Raw genomic sequence first — 20867 nt, forward strand, 5'->3', positions numbered from 1 at the left:
AAATCCTAATGAGAGGAGGTGTGGTAGCTCAAGTCCCGTGTAACAGTTTTTGGACTCACAAGTCCCATTTTGAAATGCAATTGACATTCTTGCCCTTTTGGTAGATCATGTCAAAAATGTTAAAACCAGGAAAATCAGTGAATAGTACTTTCAAATGATGAACAGTTAATAAACTCAGAAGCAATATGTAACAAAATCAAACTGAATACTAAAATCAAAACTTATCAAAATTGAGAATGTTGGATTTGAGATTTGGAGATTTGGTCTGTAGGTAAAAACTGAGATGTTCTCAGTTCCAAAATCGAGAATGATTTTAGTTTACAATTATCAAAATTAAGAAATTTCTCATTTTTTTTATAGTATTAATTGAAAACATTATCGGTTTGACAAATTTATCAAATTTTTTCAGTGTTAAAATTGAAAATATTATCAGTTTACTCTCTCTCTCTCTCGCTCACCTTCTTATTCTCATTCTACACTTTTTAAGATATGGAAATCTCCAAATCTAGTTTGAGATTGGCGTGACTGGGTCGCGATAGCAATGGCGAGCAGAGGGCGATTGCGACAACGAGAAATAATAAACGAGCATAGGCAAGAACATAGCTGGGTTACGATGTAGAAGGGTTGGTGCACAAGAGAGGGAAGAGAAGGTGACAAGGGGCGATTGACAGAGGTCGCCATTGGAGAAAGGAGGTTAGGAAAGGGAATCACCAGTAGGGTTTAGCACTGGTGGGATTTAGCGCCAAAGGTGGCTCGTCGAGATAGGAAGAGGGTCATAGATGACGGTTCAGGAGTGGTGATTGAAGAGGGCAAAAGAGAGGGTAACGAGAGGGCAATTGTAAATTTCCTTAAAAAAATTAGTATAAATTATCACATCATTCTCTATATTTTACATTTTTTTATAAAAATTTTTAAAAAACAATTAAAATAATCAATTCGCAAATACACCTCGATTGAAGACTTTTCCTGCCTATAATCCAAGCAGAGCGTTACTTCGACTCCCCACTACCGCACTGGATACCCACCAGACACCATTGGCATCACCGGAAGAGGAGGCTACGAAGTACGTGCGCGGTGGCCGAGATAAACAGTGCTGGCTATCCCCATTGATCTCCTTTCCCCATTATTTCACCTCTAAGCTCAGCAGTACCCACAAACCACAGAACATGAAACGAGATAAACAGTGCTGGCGATCCAGGCTCGGCCCAGAGATTTTCGGGACCTAAAGCCGATAACCAACTAAAAAATTTCTAGGCCCTTCCCATTTTTTTTTTCATTGAATGAAAAAAAAATTGAAAGTAAAGGAAAAAAAATTTGTGTCAAAATCACAAAAAATACTTAGCATTATGTTACAATAACTAATAAGTATCGCTTGATCCTCACTCTTCTTGTATTTTTAGAAGCAAATAAATCAATCATCCTTGCATAATCTAATTTTTTTGTAAAATCATTTTCAATGAATAACAATGCTAATTATTTTAAATGGGCCTTTCAATTTTTTAATGGATTAATTTATTTTAAGTTAATTTGGGCTTGCCTTAATTTTTTTTGGACTTAAAAATATACTTAATATATTAGATTAAACTATAATAAGAGAGACCCCTTTTTTTGGTCTATTTTCAATGGATAACAATGCTAATTTTTTTGAATGGCCTTTTAATTTTTTAATGGGTCAATTTATTTTAAGTTAGTTTGGGCTTTATAAATTTTTTTAGACTTAAAACATATCTAATATATTACACTAAATTATAATAGGAGGGGGCCCCTTTTTGAGTCTATTTTGAGGGACCCTAGGCCATGGTCTTGTGGCCTATGCCCCAGGGCCGGCCCAGTGGCTATCCCCATTGATCTCCTTTCCCCATTCTTTCACCTCTAAGCTCAGCATTACCCACAAACACAGAACATGAAAGCAGTAGAGAGAGAGAGAGAGAGAGAGAGAGAGAGATACGGTTTACAAGGCTTCCCCGCCACCCCTCCACTGACCACCCGCACCGTTTCCTCGCCCTCCTTAGCCACCCCCTCATGCCTAACCCAATACCCAATCTAAGTAGATGAGGTGTTTGATAGAATCTGCCAAAGAACTATTTTCACGTGGAATGCCATGATTGGTGTTTATGCTACAAACGGGGTTCCTTTTGGAGCACTTGAATTGTATATAATAATCATGGTCTAGCAATCAGATTGGGCTTTGTTTGTGACACGTTTGTTGTCAATTCACTCGTGGGTATGCAATGCTTTCAATATGGCGATCTTGTTATCTGACACAAAATGTGTGAAAGCGCAGATGCTATGCTAGCGAACTCAATAATTTTAGCTTATTCTGCCAAATGGATAGTCCATGGAAGCATTATTGAGGACTTTTATGTTGTGTTGGTTGGAATATTTGGGAAGGGATTTGAAAAAGGAAAAGGAAAAGGCGTGTGAAATTATGTGAAATATAGGTATATTTTATTCACATTTCACATATCTTTTCCCTTTTTCTTTCCAAGTTCCTTCCCAAATTCCCCAACCAAACACAACATTATAGAAATGCAAAAAAATGGTCTCAGCCCAAACACGTATACCTCAATTTCTGCACTTTAAGCCACTTGGTGGACATGGAGTGCTATTATCGATCCGTTTGTAGATGTTTGTATTTGTTGCATTTTGTATGGGGGCTTGTGGAAGCAGTGGTGGTGGTGGTGAAAGTCACCTCATGGAGAGGGAGAGAAGTACGAGTAAAAATTCAATATAATATCACTCATTAATGACACGTGGTATTATCAGCCAATGATAAACTTAAACATGGAAAAGTAAGGTATTATCAGCCAATGATAAACTTAAACATGGAAAAGTGAATCCAGAATTGAAATGTAGCTACCAACTCTAAATAATTACTTATGTAACTGCCATCATAGTAGGTAGCTTATTATTGGATACCACGAGTTGGTGAAGATGTGGTATCATAGTTGTGTTTTTTTTTTTTTTTTTCTTTTTTAATCCGTTTCTTTCTTTGTGTGTGATGGAGAGATGGGTCATTCACTTGTTAAATAAATTTACTAGTTCTAATTAACACTGTTGAAATATATTGTTACAACTTATGTCCCACTCTAATAAATGCTTGTGGAGTATCAATTTGTTGGCAACTGAAGTTAAGATCCTTTCGATATATCTATCTATCTATACTATTATAAACTGAAGACTTTTTATGGTGTTGACACAATGTGACATTTTCATTTCCAAAAATGCCCTTATAGTCTATTTGAAACACGAAATTATATAGGGAGGCCAAGACCTCTGGTCTGAGAAACAACATTTTTACCACTTGAGCCGCATACGACATCAAAACCAAACTTTATATTTTACAGATTTAATAGCACACCCATCGGGTGGGCACAAACCCTCTAGTATATATATCTATATGATTCACTCAGGAGTGTGTTCAAGGCTTCACCCAACTAATTCCCGATCCCTAGTACATGTAATCTTCCATCAAAATATATGTACTTTGTAATTGTTGGGCATAACCCTGGCTGGACTCAAAAGGGAGTGGGAAATGAACTTTAACATTCATCCTTGACGATTGAATCCATTACATTGTATATGAGAGTCATAGGTCCTCTTAACTGGAGCAATCCAATTGGTTAATTGAACTCTATTTTGCTTTCTTTTTTTTTTTTCAAAGGAGTTTAACATCGAATTATTTTTCTGGGGAGTTGCCGCGAACACTAGCAAAGTTGACCACTTTGAAGGATTTGTGAGTTTCTATAAGTTCAGTTTGTTCTTTTTTGTGGGAGTTTAATGTTTATATTTTTAAATCTGTTGTTGAATTATTGTTTACCACAATGCAGTCGGATCGGGGACAACCTCTTTACAGGAAGCATACCCAATTTCATCCAAAACTGGATACATCTTCGAAATTTGTGAGGCCTTGATGTGTTTTGATGTCACTTGTTTTTCATGCAACAACTTGTTTAAATAAACATATGGTAACGGCAGATATATCCAGGCTAGTGGTTTGGATGGTCCAATTCCTTCTGGCATTGCTGTTTTGACAAATATGAGTGAATTGTCAGTGAGAAATCTTTTACTCCCTCAACTTTTATCCATATTGTGTACATTGGTTTTTGATTAGTAATTTTCTTGGTAGCCAATGTTTGATTATATTGTTTTTGGTTGAAATACAATATGCAGAAGAATTAGTGACTTGAATGGAACTAAAGTATCTACTTTTCCACCCCTCAATAACATGAGATACCTGCGGACGCTGTAAGTTGGATGCTTCTATATCACTGCCTTAAATAGAATTTTCAAATGTCCTCCTGGTGACTTGAAATCATGTATGCTTGATCGCATTGCAGGATGTTGACAAGTTGTAACATTATTGGAAGCTTACCAGAGTATCTTGGGACAATGAACAATTTAACAATTTTGTTAGTATATTTTTATACCTTCTCCTCCCTTCCATATTGGCATGTGTAGTAGTAGTTGTAAGTTCTCTTGAAAGAGTTTTTTGGGCCGTTACTGGTTTGATATGAAATAATTTAATATCATTAAATGTCTTATGAATTACCTATTTTGTGTTCGTATGTAATGTATTAAACTTTATATAGCAGTGAAACAACAAAAGTTTTTTACTCTGTAGATTAGATATCTAATGATTCGAGGAACCTCAATTAGCATGTGTTTATGTGCAGCTACTAGTGTTAAACCATTTTATAAAATTGATTTATAAAATTTAGAAACCTGTATAGACAATGGTTCATAGTACCATGGACAAATGTTTTATAAATCAATTCAAAGATAAAGGCAGGCCATTGATCAATTGAGAATGTGTTGTTCTGCCAAAAGACTCTATTATGCTGCAAAGATCTTCAATTAATCCTGTTGGGTTGAAAATTTCAATTCATTGTAGTGATTATCTGTTTCAGCGTGTCCATTTTACTGAAATAAAATTCTTTTCAAAAATCATTCAATATCTTTTTCTTTATGATCTTTTGCAGAGACCTCAGCTTTAACAAACTAAGTGGAGAAATTCCAAAGAACTTCGTCAATCCAAACGCTTCAATTTCCATGTATGGACTCTTAATTCTTGTTGTTGGTTTCCTTGTGCCAGTTTTGGATGCTAATTCTATAAAGCCACTAAAATTAAATTCATTAACCGATGACCCTGAACAGATTGCCTTGAAATTTGTCGACTTGAATCTTCTTGCATGTCAGATTAATTCTCCAGTCTTCGACTATATGAGACTAAAATTAGGCTTTGTTCGAGCTTGTTTTTTTTTTTTTATGGAGAATGAGGATAGTTCCTTCGCATGAGTTAGGTAAGTTGAGGATTGCGTTCTTCCTTTGGAAATTAAACCTGAAAAGGTCAAATTAAAAGGAGTTAGCTGATAACCACGGACCTTTCTTTACTATATTTTCATTTATTGAATGTCTTCCTCTCTCACAAGACAAGAAGACGAGTAATGGTTTGATTTCTATGAGCCAATAAGTAGGGTTTGCTTGTTTGAGAGAAGAACAAACTTAGGGAATGATGTGACAATCATCCCCTTTTATATTAATAACATGTAGCTTATAATGGAAGTTTTAAGGCACAAATAAGGAAAGTCCATAATAAGGAAATTATAGCTAAATCAAATCAAATCATAACGTAATATTCTAACACTTCCCCTCAAGCTAGCGCGTAGATGTCTCTCATACCCAGCTTGCTTAGAATATCATGAAATATTTTACTCCCCGCCCCTTTGGTGAGGATGTCTGCAAGTTGTTCGTTGGATTTCACAAAAGAAGTACATATCATGCTGCTAGTGAGTTTCTCATTGATGAAGTGACGATCAATCTCAACATGCTTTGTCTTGTCATGTTAAACAGGATTGTGAGCTATGTTGATGGCAACCTTATTATCATTGATGGGTCGTTTCACACACCAAAATTAAACACTAAACTGTGCCAAATTCCATAGAATAATGGCAAATCCACATATCAATCCACAGGGACAATTGTGAAATTAAACTAATTTAATTGTTAAATTCCTAAATTAATTTTGATGGAAGATGATTGGTTCATAATCTAATGAGAATTAAATTAAGCAAAGCGATTAAACAATTAATTAAAAGTAAGGATGAAGTACTGATTTTGGAAAAAATCTAGGATAATGAATCCACCTCTAGTTACATAAATAAGGTTTCAATTTGAAAGTCAATTATGTTCTGGTTCAAACGAAATAATATTTCGTAACTACAAGTTCAAAGCATTGATAAAGAAAATTATCGCATTCAATGTCTAGGCACGAACCATCTCAAGTGGTACGAATCGTTCGCTCTAAACTACGGTAGCAAAACAGTTTGTCCCTCATAGTATGGCTCGTCTCATGCCTTGAATATAAAAATAGAGAAAACTATTGTATGGAAAGTATTCAACAATCACAGAAAGTAGAATACTTGAAGAGAATATTGAAAAAATATATTTGAAACTTCTTAAGGACCATACAATTGTTCAGACCATTACACAAGAGAAAACCAAAAAGAAATCCCTATTTACCTGGCCAGGGTTTCATCAAAACCCTAGAAATAGAAGCCTAGCCACTCATGGAGGAGTGAGAAGAGGGATGGAGTAGAAGCCACAATGGGAGACATCCTTCACACTTCAAATTTCTTTCTCTTCAAAACCCAAGCCTTCTTTTTCTTTGGAAAAATATCAGAACCCTAATCCAACCTATTTTTTGTCTTTTTCTACCTCATCTTCTTTTCAACAGGTTTAAAACATCGAGCATGTTTTTTGAGGTACAGCCGCACGTGTGGAAAATGTCACCGCATGTATGGCGGGGGTTTCGCACGTGCGAGGAAAACCCTCCGGACGTCCGGGAAAGCTGGGGCCCTGTTTGGTTGCGAGGTAAAGACCGCACGTGCGGGATGCAATTTTCTTTGCATTTTTGCTCATTTTATGCTCCCACTATGTACAAACCTGATTGACATTAAATAGGCATAAAATGTATAGTTTGACATGCAAGTAAAGTTAAAAGATCATAATTAACGGCCTCAATGTTTTACAATTCAACCTTAATCAATCATAATATAATTGCATGGGGTTTGTTTGGCCAATCCCCAGCTCCCTCAAGAATAGCTTGATCCACAAGACCTCACACACACCTTGTGCCATAGTTTTAAATTCAATCTCTACACCCAACATAGTCACCACATTCTGTTTCTTATTTCTCCAAGTAACAAGATTGCCTCCCACAAAGGTATAATACTCTGATGTAGATCTCTTATCAGCTATTGACCCTACCTAATCAGCATCTGTATAGGCTTCTACACGGAGGTGATCATGTTTGGAAAAATAAAGACCTTTTCCAGGTGAAGATTTCAAGTATCTCAGAATTCTCATAATAGTCGCTAAGTGAATTTCATGAGGAGCATGCATAAACTGGATAACCACATTGACAACAATAGCAATATCAAGACGAGAGTGAGATAAGTAAATGACCTTACCCACTAGTTTGTGATAACTCCCCATATCAACAGCTGCTCCCCCTTCATCATCACCAAGTTTCTAATTAGGTTCTAGTGGAGTATCACAGGCCTTACATCCAAGCATCCCTATTTCTTTCAAAAGGTCAAGCACATATTTTCTTTGTGAGATGAAAATTCCATCCTTGGTTCCCCAAGTCTTTGATTTCAAGCTCACTTGCCAATACCTTTTCAACAGAGAAATTTCCTCTTCATCATCTCCAAGTAGCACTATGTCGTCCACATATATAATAAGAGCAATGGTCTTACAATGTGAGGAATGCTTAACAAACAGAGTATGATCAGTCTGACTCTGTTTGAAGTCATATTTCAGCATTGCTTAAATGAACCTTTCAAGCTAGGCCCTAGGAGACTGTTTAAGACCGTATAAGGATTTCCATAGTCGACATAGGCGGAATATCCATATACACCTCTTTTTCCAGGTCACCATGAAGAAAAGCATTATTCACATCAAATTGGTGAAGTGGCCAATTTAGATTAGCTGCAAGAGAAAGAAGCACTCTGATTGAATTCATTTTTGTAACTGAGCAAATGTCTCTTGGTAGTCCACCCCATAGGTCTGAGTAAAGCCCTTTGCCACAAGTCTAGCCTTATACTGATTAATTGAACCATCTGCCTCGTGTTTCACTATGTATATCCATTTGCATTCCACTGTTCATTTGCCCCTAGGTAACTCAGTTAAATCCCAAGTGCCATTCTTATGAAGTGCTTTTATTTCCTCCACCATGGTCAATTTCCACTCAGGAATAGTAAGAGCATCCTGAAAATGATTAGGTGTACTAACAGAGGAAATTTTTGACACAAAGGCTTTATATGAAGAGGACAAATGAGAATAAGACACAAAGTTAGAAATAGGATGATGAGTACAAGATCTCACACCCTTTCTCTTAGCAATGGGTTTATCAAGATCAGTAGGCTCAGACTTAGAGGTAGCAATATCAAGAGTTTCAAGGTTACTTGCACCTTCATCAAGAGGAGGAGACAACAATGATTGATCAGAAATGGTCTCTTGTATCCAAGTAACTTTCTGTCTTTCTTTATCCCCGATACAGACTTGCCATTCTCTGTTCTTGGCAACATCGGATTTTGTATTGCTAGTAATAGGTACCACTGGTGGCTGTACTGGGCTAGGAACAATAGGAGCAACAAGACTCTTTTCACTCTAAGACTCTCCTAAAAATATGACTGGGACACGGGGACCAGACAAGAAGTAGGATTGAGACTCAAAGAATGTGACGTCCATGGACACAAACCATTTACGAGAGGGAGGATGATAACATTTGTACCCCTTTTGAGTAGGAGAGTAACCCAAGAACACACACTTAAGAGAACGAGGATCCAACTTACCCCGAGAAGAAGAATGATTGTGAACAAAACATACACAGCTAAAAGTTTTTGAAGGAATGGAAAACAGAGACTCAGAACCTAAGAGAATTTGAAGAGGTGCCCTTTTTTTGTAACCCTTGTGTAGGAAGACGGTTAATGAGATAGGTAGTAGTGAGAACGACCTTACCCCCAATAGGCCTGAGGTACGCCCATAGAAAAACATATACAGCGGGCCATATCAAGGAGATGCTGATTATTACGCTCGGCAACCCCATTTTCTTGAGGGATGTCAGTGCAAAATGTTTGATGGATAATGCCATAAGTGGAAAAATATTTCGCCAACCCAGAATCAATGTACTCACCCTCATTATCAAAACGTAACACGTTGACAACTGCCCCAAATTGGGTACTAATCATTTTATGGAAGTTTTGAAACACAAATGAAACTTCACTTTTTTTCTTTCATGAGGTACCCCTAAGTAGTACGAGAGTAGTCATCTATAAAGGTAATGAATCATCGATGACCCTTCATTGACATCATACGAGAGGGACCCCAAACATCCAAATGAATTAAAGAAAAAAGACTTGAACTTTTATTATTACTAAGAGCAAAAGAAGCTCGGTGTTGTTTGTCAAGTTGGCAGAACTCACAATGAAACTCAGAAACTTTTTTTTTGATAAAAACAAAAGGAAATAAATGCCAAAGTAATAAAAAAGATAGATGTCTTAGACGTTGATGCCCCAGCCATAAATCTTCCTTGGTGGATGGAGACTGGATGGAATGATGAGCCAGCTTGTCAGTCTGATCTAGGATATAGAGACCATTTTCTGTTCTACCACTGCCAATTGTCTTCTTCGTGATAAGGTCCTAAAAAAGACAAGAATCAGGGAAAAAAGTTACACTACAATTCAGATCCCGAGTAAGACGACTTAATAACAATAGGTTAACAGAAAAATTAGAAACATGTAAAATAGAAGACAAAGGTAGAGAAGGGGTGGCAAGGATTAAACCTTTCCCAAAGAGAGAAGAAATAATATCATCAGCAATCCTAACTTTATCTTGACCAGAGGCTGGTGTATAGTCTGAGAAGAGATAAAAAGACCCAGATATATGATCTGAGGCACCAAAATTAATAATCCATGGCAACGCCTTATGGGATAGAAAAACATTGGAAGATGAGGCTAAGTTACTTGAACGGACAAACTAAAAAGAAGAAGAAGATACACCTGGAAGAACAGGAGACCAGCAATCAAGCAAATTGCTCAGAGCATCCTCAAACTTAGAAGAGGGCATACTAGAGCCTCGATCAGAAGTCTGTATAACTGGAGCTGAACCATGTGTCTCTACAGCATTGGACTGATGAGCACGAGAGTGAGACCTACGTCTTTTCGACTGACTAGAATGGCTACCTCTATGACTAAAGCGATCCCCTTAAATCCCTAATGAAGTAACTTGAAGCTTCCAACAAGTCTCACAGGTATGCCTTGGCTGGCAGCAGTAATCACAGAATAGATTATCCTTCCCTGAAGGATGAGAAGAAAGAAGTGACAAACCAGTAGTAATGTTGAACTGTCTCTAGAAGCCAGGTGTAACATAGCAGAACGACGAGTCTCCTCATTCTGGACATAAGCAAAGGCCTTCTGAAGTGATGGAAGAACATCTATGCCAAGGAGACGACTCCGTACCAAATCAAACTCCACATTAAGGCCTTCTAGGAATTTGAAGACCCTCTCATGTTCAAGAAACTTCCGGTAAGCAATAAGTTAACTGTGCATACAGACTTGTAATCCAAGAGATGACCTAGGTGTTTCTAACCATTAGTTAGAAATGTATAACACTAAAGAACTGTCTGCTCCCCCTGCATTGAGCGCTCAATAGACCAGTGCAACTCAAATGACTAAGAAAAATTCCCCTTCCGGGAATATGTACCAACTACTGCCTCCTAAACATCTTGGGCAGTTTCTATGGTTAAGTAACCTTCACTAATCTCAGGGACCATGGAATGAATGAGCCACCCCATGATTAAAGAGTTGGTAATCTCCCATTGATCATAGCCAGGATCAGTAATATCTGGTGCTTGAACTCTCCCATCAACATATCCCATCTTCCCTATACTCTTTAGAAAAAGTGTCAGACACTGTGACCAAGTGCGATAATTCTAGCCATTAAATAGAAAGGTGTTGATTTTAAGGCTAAGATTGAGGTTCTCGAAAGTAATGGTTATAATAGGACTCTCCCCTTTAAGTGCTTGGGAACTAATGGTAGATTCACTAATATTTTCAGCCATCTCAATTTAATACTATCCAAACAACCTGCAATAATCACTATTACTGGAAGAGGAAAAAAACGGAGTCACAACATAAATAATCAACCACAAACCATGGAGGGAGAAATACAATCAGTTAAAGCTGAGTAATGGGGCCATAAAGTGATACAAAAATAATAAAAGTTTGGGAGAATTAAAACTTAAATCAAAACAGAAGGCTACGAGTCCCAATCAAAAGAAAAAAATTGTAGCAATGAAGTGAATGAAGTCCTGAGGGTTTAATTAGTGCATGGCTGGATTCGATGCACTTATCTGATTAACAGAGAGTCTCGAACAGAAGTAGTGGACTGGTTGGTGGCTGGACCAAGCCCAGAAGCAGCCGACATAGACTATAAAGGCTATCGGGCAAGACTTAGGCTTGGAATGGCTTGTGCGATGGCTAGGTGATAGCCTACAAGTGTCGACAGGACTGCTGGATGAAAAAGAGGGACTGCCGACAGTGTTGCTGGATAGGTGGGTGATGCCGACAGAAGAGAAGAATAAGAAATGAGGGGTGGGCTAGAGTTTTGGCTCTGATACCATGTTTGTTTGAGAGAAGAACAAACTTAGGAAATGATGTGACAATCATCCCTTTTTATATTAATAACATATAACTTACAATGGAAATCTCAAGGCACAAATAAGGAAAGTCCATAATAAGGAAATCAAATCAAATCACATCAAATCATAACGTAATATTCTAACATAATATTCTAACAGGTTTCCACTTCAAAATGTCAAATTCGGGTTTAAATTCAATTTTGTATTGTTTTAGGGATTTAAATTCAATTTTGTAATGTTTGAGGGTGCAAATGTCGTGTGATCACTTTTGAAAACCGCAGAATTTGTGCCATCCCAAAACTTTGTGAGATTCATGGCTGCTGTTACAATACTGATGCTCCTGTTACTGAAATCTACATGACCAAACTAATTGATGATATCGCGTTTGTTTAGTTATTTAATTGGCAACTTGCTGAATGGATCTGTGCCTGACTGGATGCTGCGTGGGCTGAACCTCAAAGTGTAAGTTTCTCTTCCAAAGCCCTTAATAAAAGTGTCAGTGTTATGTAAAGTTGTCTAATCTTGTTGGTCATGCAGTAAATCATTAATCTACCTTGCTTTTAGTCCTTGCTTGTTGTCCTTGTGGGCTTTATTTTAATCCATACCTCACATTGTGGTTCAATGCAGTTATTACTAAGTAACTGTAATTGTGGTCATTCATTAATACTACGCATTCTTGGAATTGATAATCTGATGACACTACTGTGAAGAAAAAAAGGAAAAAAAGTGTAGATATTATGTGAGTGCCCCATTTAACAAGTTGACTTCCAATGCCCGTTAACTTAGAACTTGATCATCCATTAACAATTTGACTTCCAAGGGCGGCCATCTCAATGTTAGAAGAGTAGTTTTCTTCCTACAGTTCATTTCCTAAGACTTGGGCAAACAACAGTTTTCTATTTTGCCTAAAAACCTACTTCCAACTTCCAATAGCATATTGGACCAAATAAATGATTATTTATCCCCCCAAAAAAGGCACATAAATGTCGAAATGCATAGATGGTTAATATATTCTTTTAAGTTGGGGGTGTCATGCTAATTTATATGTTTAAATTGAAGCAGCAGCAATGTGAAAAACTTATGTGCTTCATTGTAATGTCTAATGTGTAACAAGTTTAGAGCCCCTAACAGATCTCCTTGTCTTGAATTTGATGATTTGATCATGTTAGCATAGTACAGGTCTGCCCAAAAAGAATAATAAGATTCAAAGAACAAGACTTTTCACTCAAGTTCATCTCCTCAATCTTCAAAATGCAAATAAATTTTTTGAGTTAACACCTTCCAGCATGGAGTGAAAAATAATTCTGCTTTCGATTTTCTGTTGCACAATTACTTAAAACGAAAAATTGAAAAAAATAAAATAAAATTGGCCATTTCAATGTTTGTAGGCATGGATGTGTCATAGAATTTTTCTTGATTGGAGTTGTAGATGTAGAAATTATGCCATGAGCAGATTAACAAATTAACTTCTAGATGCATGTCTTAAGACTTTTTAACAACTAGTTGAAACAAAAGTTCCATTTTTGGATTGTCAGACAGTTATGGCTTACCTACAAAAAAAGGCTAAGATAAGTAATTTTTTTTTATTTATTGAACTGCACTTCCAAATAGCATGCATAAAACATAGTTTGTACTTCCTGATGGGTTGTTTTACACACCAAAAATAAACACTAAACTGTACTAATTCCTTAGAATAATGGAAAGTCCAGGTATCGATCCACGGGGACAAATGTAAAATTAAACTAATTTAATTGTTAAATTCCTAATTAATTTTGATCAAAAAGATGATTGTTCATAGACTACTAATAATTAAAAGAAACTAAGAGATTAAACTAGCAATTAAAATTGAAGTTAGAGATACTGATTTTTTGAAAAAACCTAGGGTAATGAATTCACCACTAGCTGCATAAATATGGTCTTAATTTGGAAATCAATTATATTACAGTTTGAACCAAATAATACTTCACAACTACAAGTTCAAAGCATTGATCAAGAGAATAATCACGTTCAATGTATAGGCACGAACCATCTCGAGTAGCACGAGTCGTTCGCTCTAAACTATGGTAACAACACGACTCGTCCCTCGTAGTATGGCTTGTCTCATACCTTGAATATGAAAGAAAAGAAAACCATTGCATGGAAAGCATTTAATAATCACAGAATGTAGAATACTTGAAGAAAATATTGGAAAATATATTTAAAAATTTCTTGAACACCATACAACTTGTTCAAACCATTACATAATCAAAAACCAAAAGGAAAACCTATTTACTTGGCTAGGGTTTCATCAAAATCCTAGAAATAGAAGAACTAGCCACTCATGGAGGAGTGAGAAGAGGTAGAGGAAGAGAAAACCACCATCGAAGATTCTTTTTGAAGTTTGAAACCCTTCTCTTCAAAACCCTAGCCCCATTTATCTTTTGGAAATTTTCAGAACCCTATTCCAGCCTCCTTTTTCCTCTTTTATTCCCAGTTAGACGAAGTCAAAATTTCACACATGTGTCCCTAGGTTGGCCGCTTGAGCGCCTATATTTTTTGCTCGAGCGGTTATGGGCCGCACGTGCGGTTAGGTCGGGCTGCACATGCAGTTAGGTCATGCCGCACGTGCAGTAAGATGGTAGGCCGAGAAATTTCATTGCTTGAGCGGAGAATCTGTTTTTGTGCCACTTTTCCCTTGAATTTGCGTGTTGCTTGCCAAATCTGCACAAGAACACAAAACACATCATCTTCGCCAAATAATCATAATTCAAAGACTATAAATGTAACTTAAGTAGCCTTAATTTGGTACCTTTCGGCGTACATCACTTCCATATTGCATTCAAGATAAGATGAATCCCAATGTGAATTCTGTGTGCAGTGATCTTTCATATAACAACTTTAGCTCAACAAGGAATTTAATTTGCCAAGGAAATGCGTAAGAATCTCTTCTCTTATTTAATAACTATTATAATCTCTCCAAAATCTTGTGTGTACCAGCTCAACTTTTCACTTCCTCTATTTTCTACAGGAACTTGTTTGAAAGCTCTTCAGAGGACAATGCTTTGTAAATTTCTGAAACTTCTGAAGAAATTCATTCATAATATTTTCTGTTGCTTTCGTAATATGTTTAGGCAGTGTTTCAGTTCGTTTCATTCTTATCTGACCTATATTCTAATATGATATGATGCTGACTGGTTCATGATCTCACGTTGTTCTGTCAGTGGAATTCTTTCTTGCAATCGTAGCTCTCGTTGTCCGCGATGTAAGTAGAAATATTATTTATTTCATTGTATTGATAGTTTGACCAGTTAACTCTGGGTCATATTCGTCTTCTTCTTCTTCTTTTATTTTTTACCACCGACTTATCATCCCCCTTCTAAAGCATTTACCTGTTTTTAAGGCTTACACACTTAGGCATTGGAAATTGAAAATATGGTGTTGTGATTCTGTTGGACCTATTACAAGGTGTAGCAAGTAGATAAAAAATGATGGCTTAAAGAAGCTATAGATTGCATGTACTTAGATTTTTAAAAATATGATGAGTGTCTTTAGATTAAAATTGTAAAAGGAATTCTTTCCTAGATTTCTTTGTTTCTGATCTTTCTATTTATTTCACTTTGTTGAAAGGTATTTGGTTACTTTTTCGTGTCAGATTGGTCCTCCTTCCATATAAATTGTGGTGGAAGTGAAGTAGTTGTTGAGGGAAAAACATATGAAGAAGATACAAATTCAGCAGGGTCTTCAAGGTTTTTCATAAGCCAAACTAATTGGGCATTTAGCATCACTGGTGACTTTTTGTTTGATCATCGCCCTTTAAAGACATTCATTTGGACAAATACATCGAGGCTCTCTATGAAGAATTCCGAGTTGTACATGAATGCACGACTTTCTCCTCTATCCCTGACTTACTATGGTTTTTGTCTACAAAATGGAAACTATACTGTAAGCCTTCACTTTGCAGAGATCATGTTTACTAATGATAAAACATATGCCAGCCTTGGAAGACGCATATTTGATGTTTACATTCAGGTAACATTAGATTTTCACACCCATAAAATTGACATATAAAGGTTTCTTTTTCTCGTATTATAGTTTTGTTGGTAACTGATTTTGAAGTGGTACTCTTAAAGGAGATGATGCCCGTCTTAATCGCCAAGTATTTTAGCATTAAATTTTTCATCGATTGCTCTAAGAAATATATATATATATATATATATATATATATATATATATATATATTTTGGCAAGATTAACATAGCAGAGCCCTGCCAAATTAAATTTAAACAGTTACCTTCAGCATATGGAGTTCTTTTCTGATTAGATTAAGTTGCTGCAGGGAAAGCGGGTGCTGAAGGATTTTAATATTGAACATGAAGCAGGTGGGGTTGATACGGAAACCATAAAAAAATTTACGGCAGAAGTGAATAAAAGCACATTAGATATACGATTCTATTGGGCAGGAAGAGGGACAACCTCGATCCCTTTCAAAGGAGTATACGGTCCTCTTATTTCAGCCATTTCTGTGAATCCTAGTAAGTTGTACAACTTCTACTACCTTCTTTTTTCTTGTGTTAATGATTTGGGATTGACCTCATCTAGCCATTACCAACTTAACAAATTTCACATTTATCTGCATCATGCATCAGTTATACTAAACCATGGTAACATAAGTTGAAACTATATTCTCAATGTGGAAATTAAATTGTGTTTACACTTATTTATATGAAATGGTTAACAAACTCTAACTGCTTTCCTAACTACTTTACAGTTGTATTGCCATCTCTCTTATATCTATACAACTCTTTCTCTCTCTCTTGTTGCTTCAGAACTCGTGGCTTCAGTTGTATAAGAGAACATATTTTCTACTGTGGCGTAGGTAGCTTATCATCCCCCCTCAAAGTAATGGGATTAGGCATAACCATTAGTTTGTCTTTGAGATAATGAAACCTGGAAGAGGTTAGGGGCTTGGTGAATATATCAGCCAGTTGATCAGCAGTATGGATGTAAGATAAAGCAATTTGCTTAGAAACAACTCGTTCCCTAATAAAATGGCAATCCACTTCAATGTGTTTTTCATGGAGAAAGTAGTGTGCATATGAGTGATGAGAGAATGAATGACCAAAGGATCACTACCAGTTAGTAAAATATCATCAACATAGATGAGTAAAATGGTAATATGAGAAGGAGTGTGTCTGACAAACAAAGAAGGGTCAGAGGAACTAAGTTTGAAGCCTTGGCCAAGTAAAAATGAAGAAAATGTGGAATACCAAGCTTGAGGGGCCTGTTTAAGACCATGCAGAGCTTTTTGAAGCTTGCAAACATGATGAGGAAATGCTGAGTCAATAAAACCTTGTGGTTGAACCATGTAGACCTCTTCCTCAAGTGTACCATGCACAAAAGCATTAGATATATCAAGTTGTTTAAGTGGCCATTGATGCTAAAGAGCTAGACAGAGGAGAATGACATCTCAATGATTTTATTCTTCTATAAATAGAAATTGACATCTCAATGATTTTATTCATGTCAAAATGTGGTCATTTTTTGTCGACCTTCTCATCTTTGCTGGGGATATTGTTGGATAGTTCCACATTCCAACTAAGCAAAATGATCTTACATTTTTGTTCATTTACAATTGTTAGTTAATAAAAGTGATTCAAATTGTGGGAGTTCTTCTGAGTTTTGACTTTTGAACAAGAGTAACCATGTGACTACGTGGTAATGGAATTATTTTAGTTGTATCTTAGCCTTTACTGCAATGTCAGGCAAACCAGGAAACCAATAAATGTAAGCATGAGGTTTTTCTGTACATTTAAAATGTGAAGTATAAAGAGAGAGAAAGGATAATAAATTATTGTCCTTTTTCCCTTTTGATTGTTTTTTGTTCACTTGGATCCCATTCGTTAATCACCTTAACAATTTCATCTCGTTGGTGTATCTGTTATTGGTTAATGCAGATTTTGATCCATTAGAGAATAGGAGTAATGCATCTGCATCAGGAAAGGGAAATACTATATCTGCAGGCAATATAGTTGGAATTGTGGCTGGAGTAGTATTTGCTATCTTCCTAATGCTGGGTATTCTTTGGTGGAAAGGATGTCTACAACACAATAATACGATGGAACATGGTAATTTTAAATCAACTATGGATAATTATGATAGTAATGATTATCATACTCACCATCAATGGTGTTTTTTTTTTTTTTTTTTTTGGTTTGGGGGGGGGGGGGGGAGGGATAAAAAATTCAATGTCTATTATGTTATTTACCCCAGTAAGCACATTATGTAAACATATCATGGTTCAATAATTTTTATTGTCCAGAACATTTTTTTAGAATCCAAACGAGTGTTTGGTTCAGTGGAATGAAGGTTGGAATGGAATTGTCGTTTGATTAGAACATTCATTCCCATGTTTGGTTCGGTTAAAAGGAAAGAAATGTACATTCCAAATTGACTCACCATTCACCAATTTAGGAAAATGGTCATTCCATTGGGAGGTCGATGAATAGCCATTCCATTCCTGCCCAAAATCATCAAGTCTACCAAACACTACCTTTGGAATTAGGATTAATGCAATATAAGTTTGGTTTTCTCATTGTGGGAGTTCTTTATTTAGACAAAATTATGATGTCTAGGTCAAGTGAGACTTGTTGAGCCTCTTGACTTTATTGAATGTGCTTACTTATCTAGTTAAGCTTCTTCCACAGATCTGAAGGGTCTAGACCTACATACTGGTTCATTTACCTTAAGGCAAATTAAAGCTGCCACAAAGAATTTTGATGTTGCTAATAAGATTGGAGAGGGTGGTTTTGGTCCGGTGTACAAGGTATCTTGTGGTAGATTTACTTTTTCCCGGTGTTAATAGTAATTCAACTATTCATAATTGACATTGTTTTGAAATGAAGGGCCTTTTATTGGATGGCACTGTGATTGCTGTGAAGCAGCTTTCTTCCAAATCAAAGCAAGGAAATCGTGAGTTTGTGAATGAGATAGGCATGATTTCTGCCTTACAGCACCCTAATTTGGTAAAGCTCTATGGATGTTGCATTGAAGAAGATCAACTGTTGCTAGTATATGAGTACATGGAAAATAACAGCCTTGCTCGTGCTTTGTTTGGTAAATTTCAACCTCATGCTTCACTCTATTGCATGCTTTTGGTATCAGAAAATAAACACATGTTTTAGTGTATTAATATTTTTGAGTTTTTAATCATTTGGTGATATGAAGGACCTGAAGAACACCGGCTAACACTAGATTGGCCAACTAGGAACAGGATCTGTATTGGTATTGCAAAAGGTTTGGCTTATCTACATGAAGAATCAAGACTGAAAATTGTCCACAGAGACATCAAGGCCACTAATGTGTTGCTTGATAGAAATCTTAATCCTAAGATATCCGACTTTGGTCTTGCAAAGCTTGATGAAGAAGAGAATACCCACATAAGCACTCGGATTGCGGGAACTTAGTAAGCGGTCAAATTATTATTTTTGTTATCGAATTATTTATTTTATATATTTGATTGATAATGTTCTTGTTATTATCATTGCTACGATTATTGTTGTTGCAACCAACGAATTCATTGCCTAAAGTTCCCAAAAAAAAAAAAGAAAAAAGTATCATAATTTGTTTCCCCAGAAATCCTCAAAGGCAATGACCTAATTTTAGATATGCCCTTGTGGAAATAAAGCAGTGCATATTATTGACTACATAGATAGAGGTATATACATGACAACATGTCATAAAAACAATGGTGATGTTTTATTTTGTATTTTGCAGTGGGTATATGGCACCTGAATATGCAATGTGGGGTTACTTAACTGACAAGGCAGATGTTTATAGTTTCGGAGTTGTGGCCTTAGAAATTGTTTGCGGGAGGAGTGCCACTGGTAGTTATAGGAGAAAGGAGGATTTCATTAATCTTCTTGAGTTGGTAACCTATAAATCTTGCTTTCTTTTGTGTATTGTTTCTTGTCTTAATTATTTGCATTGGTAGAAGTATATCAAGGAAATGTTTCTTTGAAAAGCTTGTGTTTGCACAAAAAAAAAAAAAAAAAAAAAAAGGGTCAATCCTTTATCAATAAGAAATATATTTATTCTTAAAGATGGGAAAAATCAACTAATTTGGTTAATTAATTCTTATTTGGATGTGCTTTGTATTTGAGTGGTCCTGTTCATAATTATAGAACATTTTAATATAGTAATTAGCTTTAATAAATTATTGCTTTAGTATAAAATGTGAGACTTCCTCATGTTTCTTCATGTGGAAATTTTTAGGTTTTCTTGAAATAATAAAATAGAATGTGTTTTAGATATTGAATTTCTATATCAAAAGCTTGCAACTTTTCATTTTCCATTAAAACAAACTGTCCTCTGTGTGTGTAGGCACTAGACTTAAAAGAGAAAGGGAATTTGATGGAGCTAGTGGATCCGAGGTTGGAATCAGATTTCAACAAAGAACAAGTGATGGTGATGCTTAATGTAGCTCTGCTATGCACTAATGCCATAGCAGCAATCAGGCCTACGATGTCTTCAGTGGTAAGCATGCTCGAAGGCAAAGCCAAGGTTCAAAGTTTTTCAATTGATGGAATAGAGCCCGAGAAGACAGATAATCGATTCCAATACAGCCCTGAAATGAGCACGAGTGACAGCCATTGCCACGGTATCTCAACTGATAGGCCATGGACTGACACCACATCTACCTCTGATCTTTACCCACTCAATTTGAGTTCTCAATGGCAAAGGAGAGATTGAAGTGTTTGTTACACATCCTCTCAATTGTTTTTGCATATGTATAGACATTACAGTTGTATGTCCATTTTGTTATGTTTTTCTGACTACTATTTTTTTTCTTTCTTTACTTTCTTAGTGCTTGAATCCATATGAATGCATGTCAGACTCTGTAAAGCAAGAGTCGGTTATTTTAGATTCTTTGTTTTTGGTCCAATGATCTATTTATTAGTATATGTTGTGTTTTGTTGTTGTTGTTGTTGTTGCGTTGTAGGCTGTTTGTTTTTGTTTTAGTTGTGGCTTATTTGGAAGATGGTCTTGTGTTTGTGATGAAAAAAACAGCCTACGACTACAATATTGCCATTTGCTAAGAAAAGAACTTCAATAATCACATTTGATGACAAATAATCTTTATGGTTATTGAAGATAGTCTTGTGTTTGTGATTATTGAAGTGTGGAA

General features: G+C 36.1%; 1 protein-coding gene across 1 annotated transcript in view; it reads left to right on the plus strand.

The window, feature by feature from the left end:
- The window catches only part of LOC114317451 (putative LRR receptor-like serine/threonine-protein kinase At1g29720), a 42733-nt gene extending 22080 nt beyond the window's left edge, over nucleotides 1-20653 (plus strand). The window contains exons 7-25 of the mRNA XM_082884143.1: nucleotides 3665-3736; nucleotides 3831-3902; nucleotides 3979-4050; nucleotides 4174-4248; nucleotides 4341-4412; nucleotides 4983-5054; nucleotides 12098-12145; nucleotides 12415-12432; nucleotides 14562-14618; nucleotides 14712-14747; nucleotides 14905-14945; nucleotides 15336-15712; nucleotides 16020-16215; nucleotides 17638-17808; nucleotides 18388-18506; nucleotides 18586-18796; nucleotides 18908-19145; nucleotides 19457-19610; nucleotides 20063-20653. Coding sequence (XP_082740269.1) covers nucleotides 3665-3736; nucleotides 3831-3902; nucleotides 3979-4050; nucleotides 4174-4248; nucleotides 4341-4412; nucleotides 4983-5054; nucleotides 12098-12145; nucleotides 12415-12432; nucleotides 14562-14618; nucleotides 14712-14747; nucleotides 14905-14945; nucleotides 15336-15712; nucleotides 16020-16215; nucleotides 17638-17808; nucleotides 18388-18506; nucleotides 18586-18796; nucleotides 18908-19145; nucleotides 19457-19610; nucleotides 20063-20431 — 2470 coding nt within the window. The 3' untranslated portion in view covers nucleotides 20432-20653. The remainder of the gene's footprint in view (nucleotides 1-3664; nucleotides 3737-3830; nucleotides 3903-3978; nucleotides 4051-4173; nucleotides 4249-4340; nucleotides 4413-4982; nucleotides 5055-12097; nucleotides 12146-12414; nucleotides 12433-14561; nucleotides 14619-14711; nucleotides 14748-14904; nucleotides 14946-15335; nucleotides 15713-16019; nucleotides 16216-17637; nucleotides 17809-18387; nucleotides 18507-18585; nucleotides 18797-18907; nucleotides 19146-19456; nucleotides 19611-20062) is intronic.
- The last annotated feature ends 214 nt before the right edge of the window (nucleotides 20654-20867 follow it).

Source organism: Camellia sinensis, chromosome 8, assembly GCF_055761805.1.
Source record: "Camellia sinensis isolate YWXY chromosome 8, ASM5576180v1, whole genome shotgun sequence".
Classification (NCBI taxonomy): domain Eukaryota; kingdom Viridiplantae; phylum Streptophyta; class Magnoliopsida; order Ericales; family Theaceae; genus Camellia; species Camellia sinensis.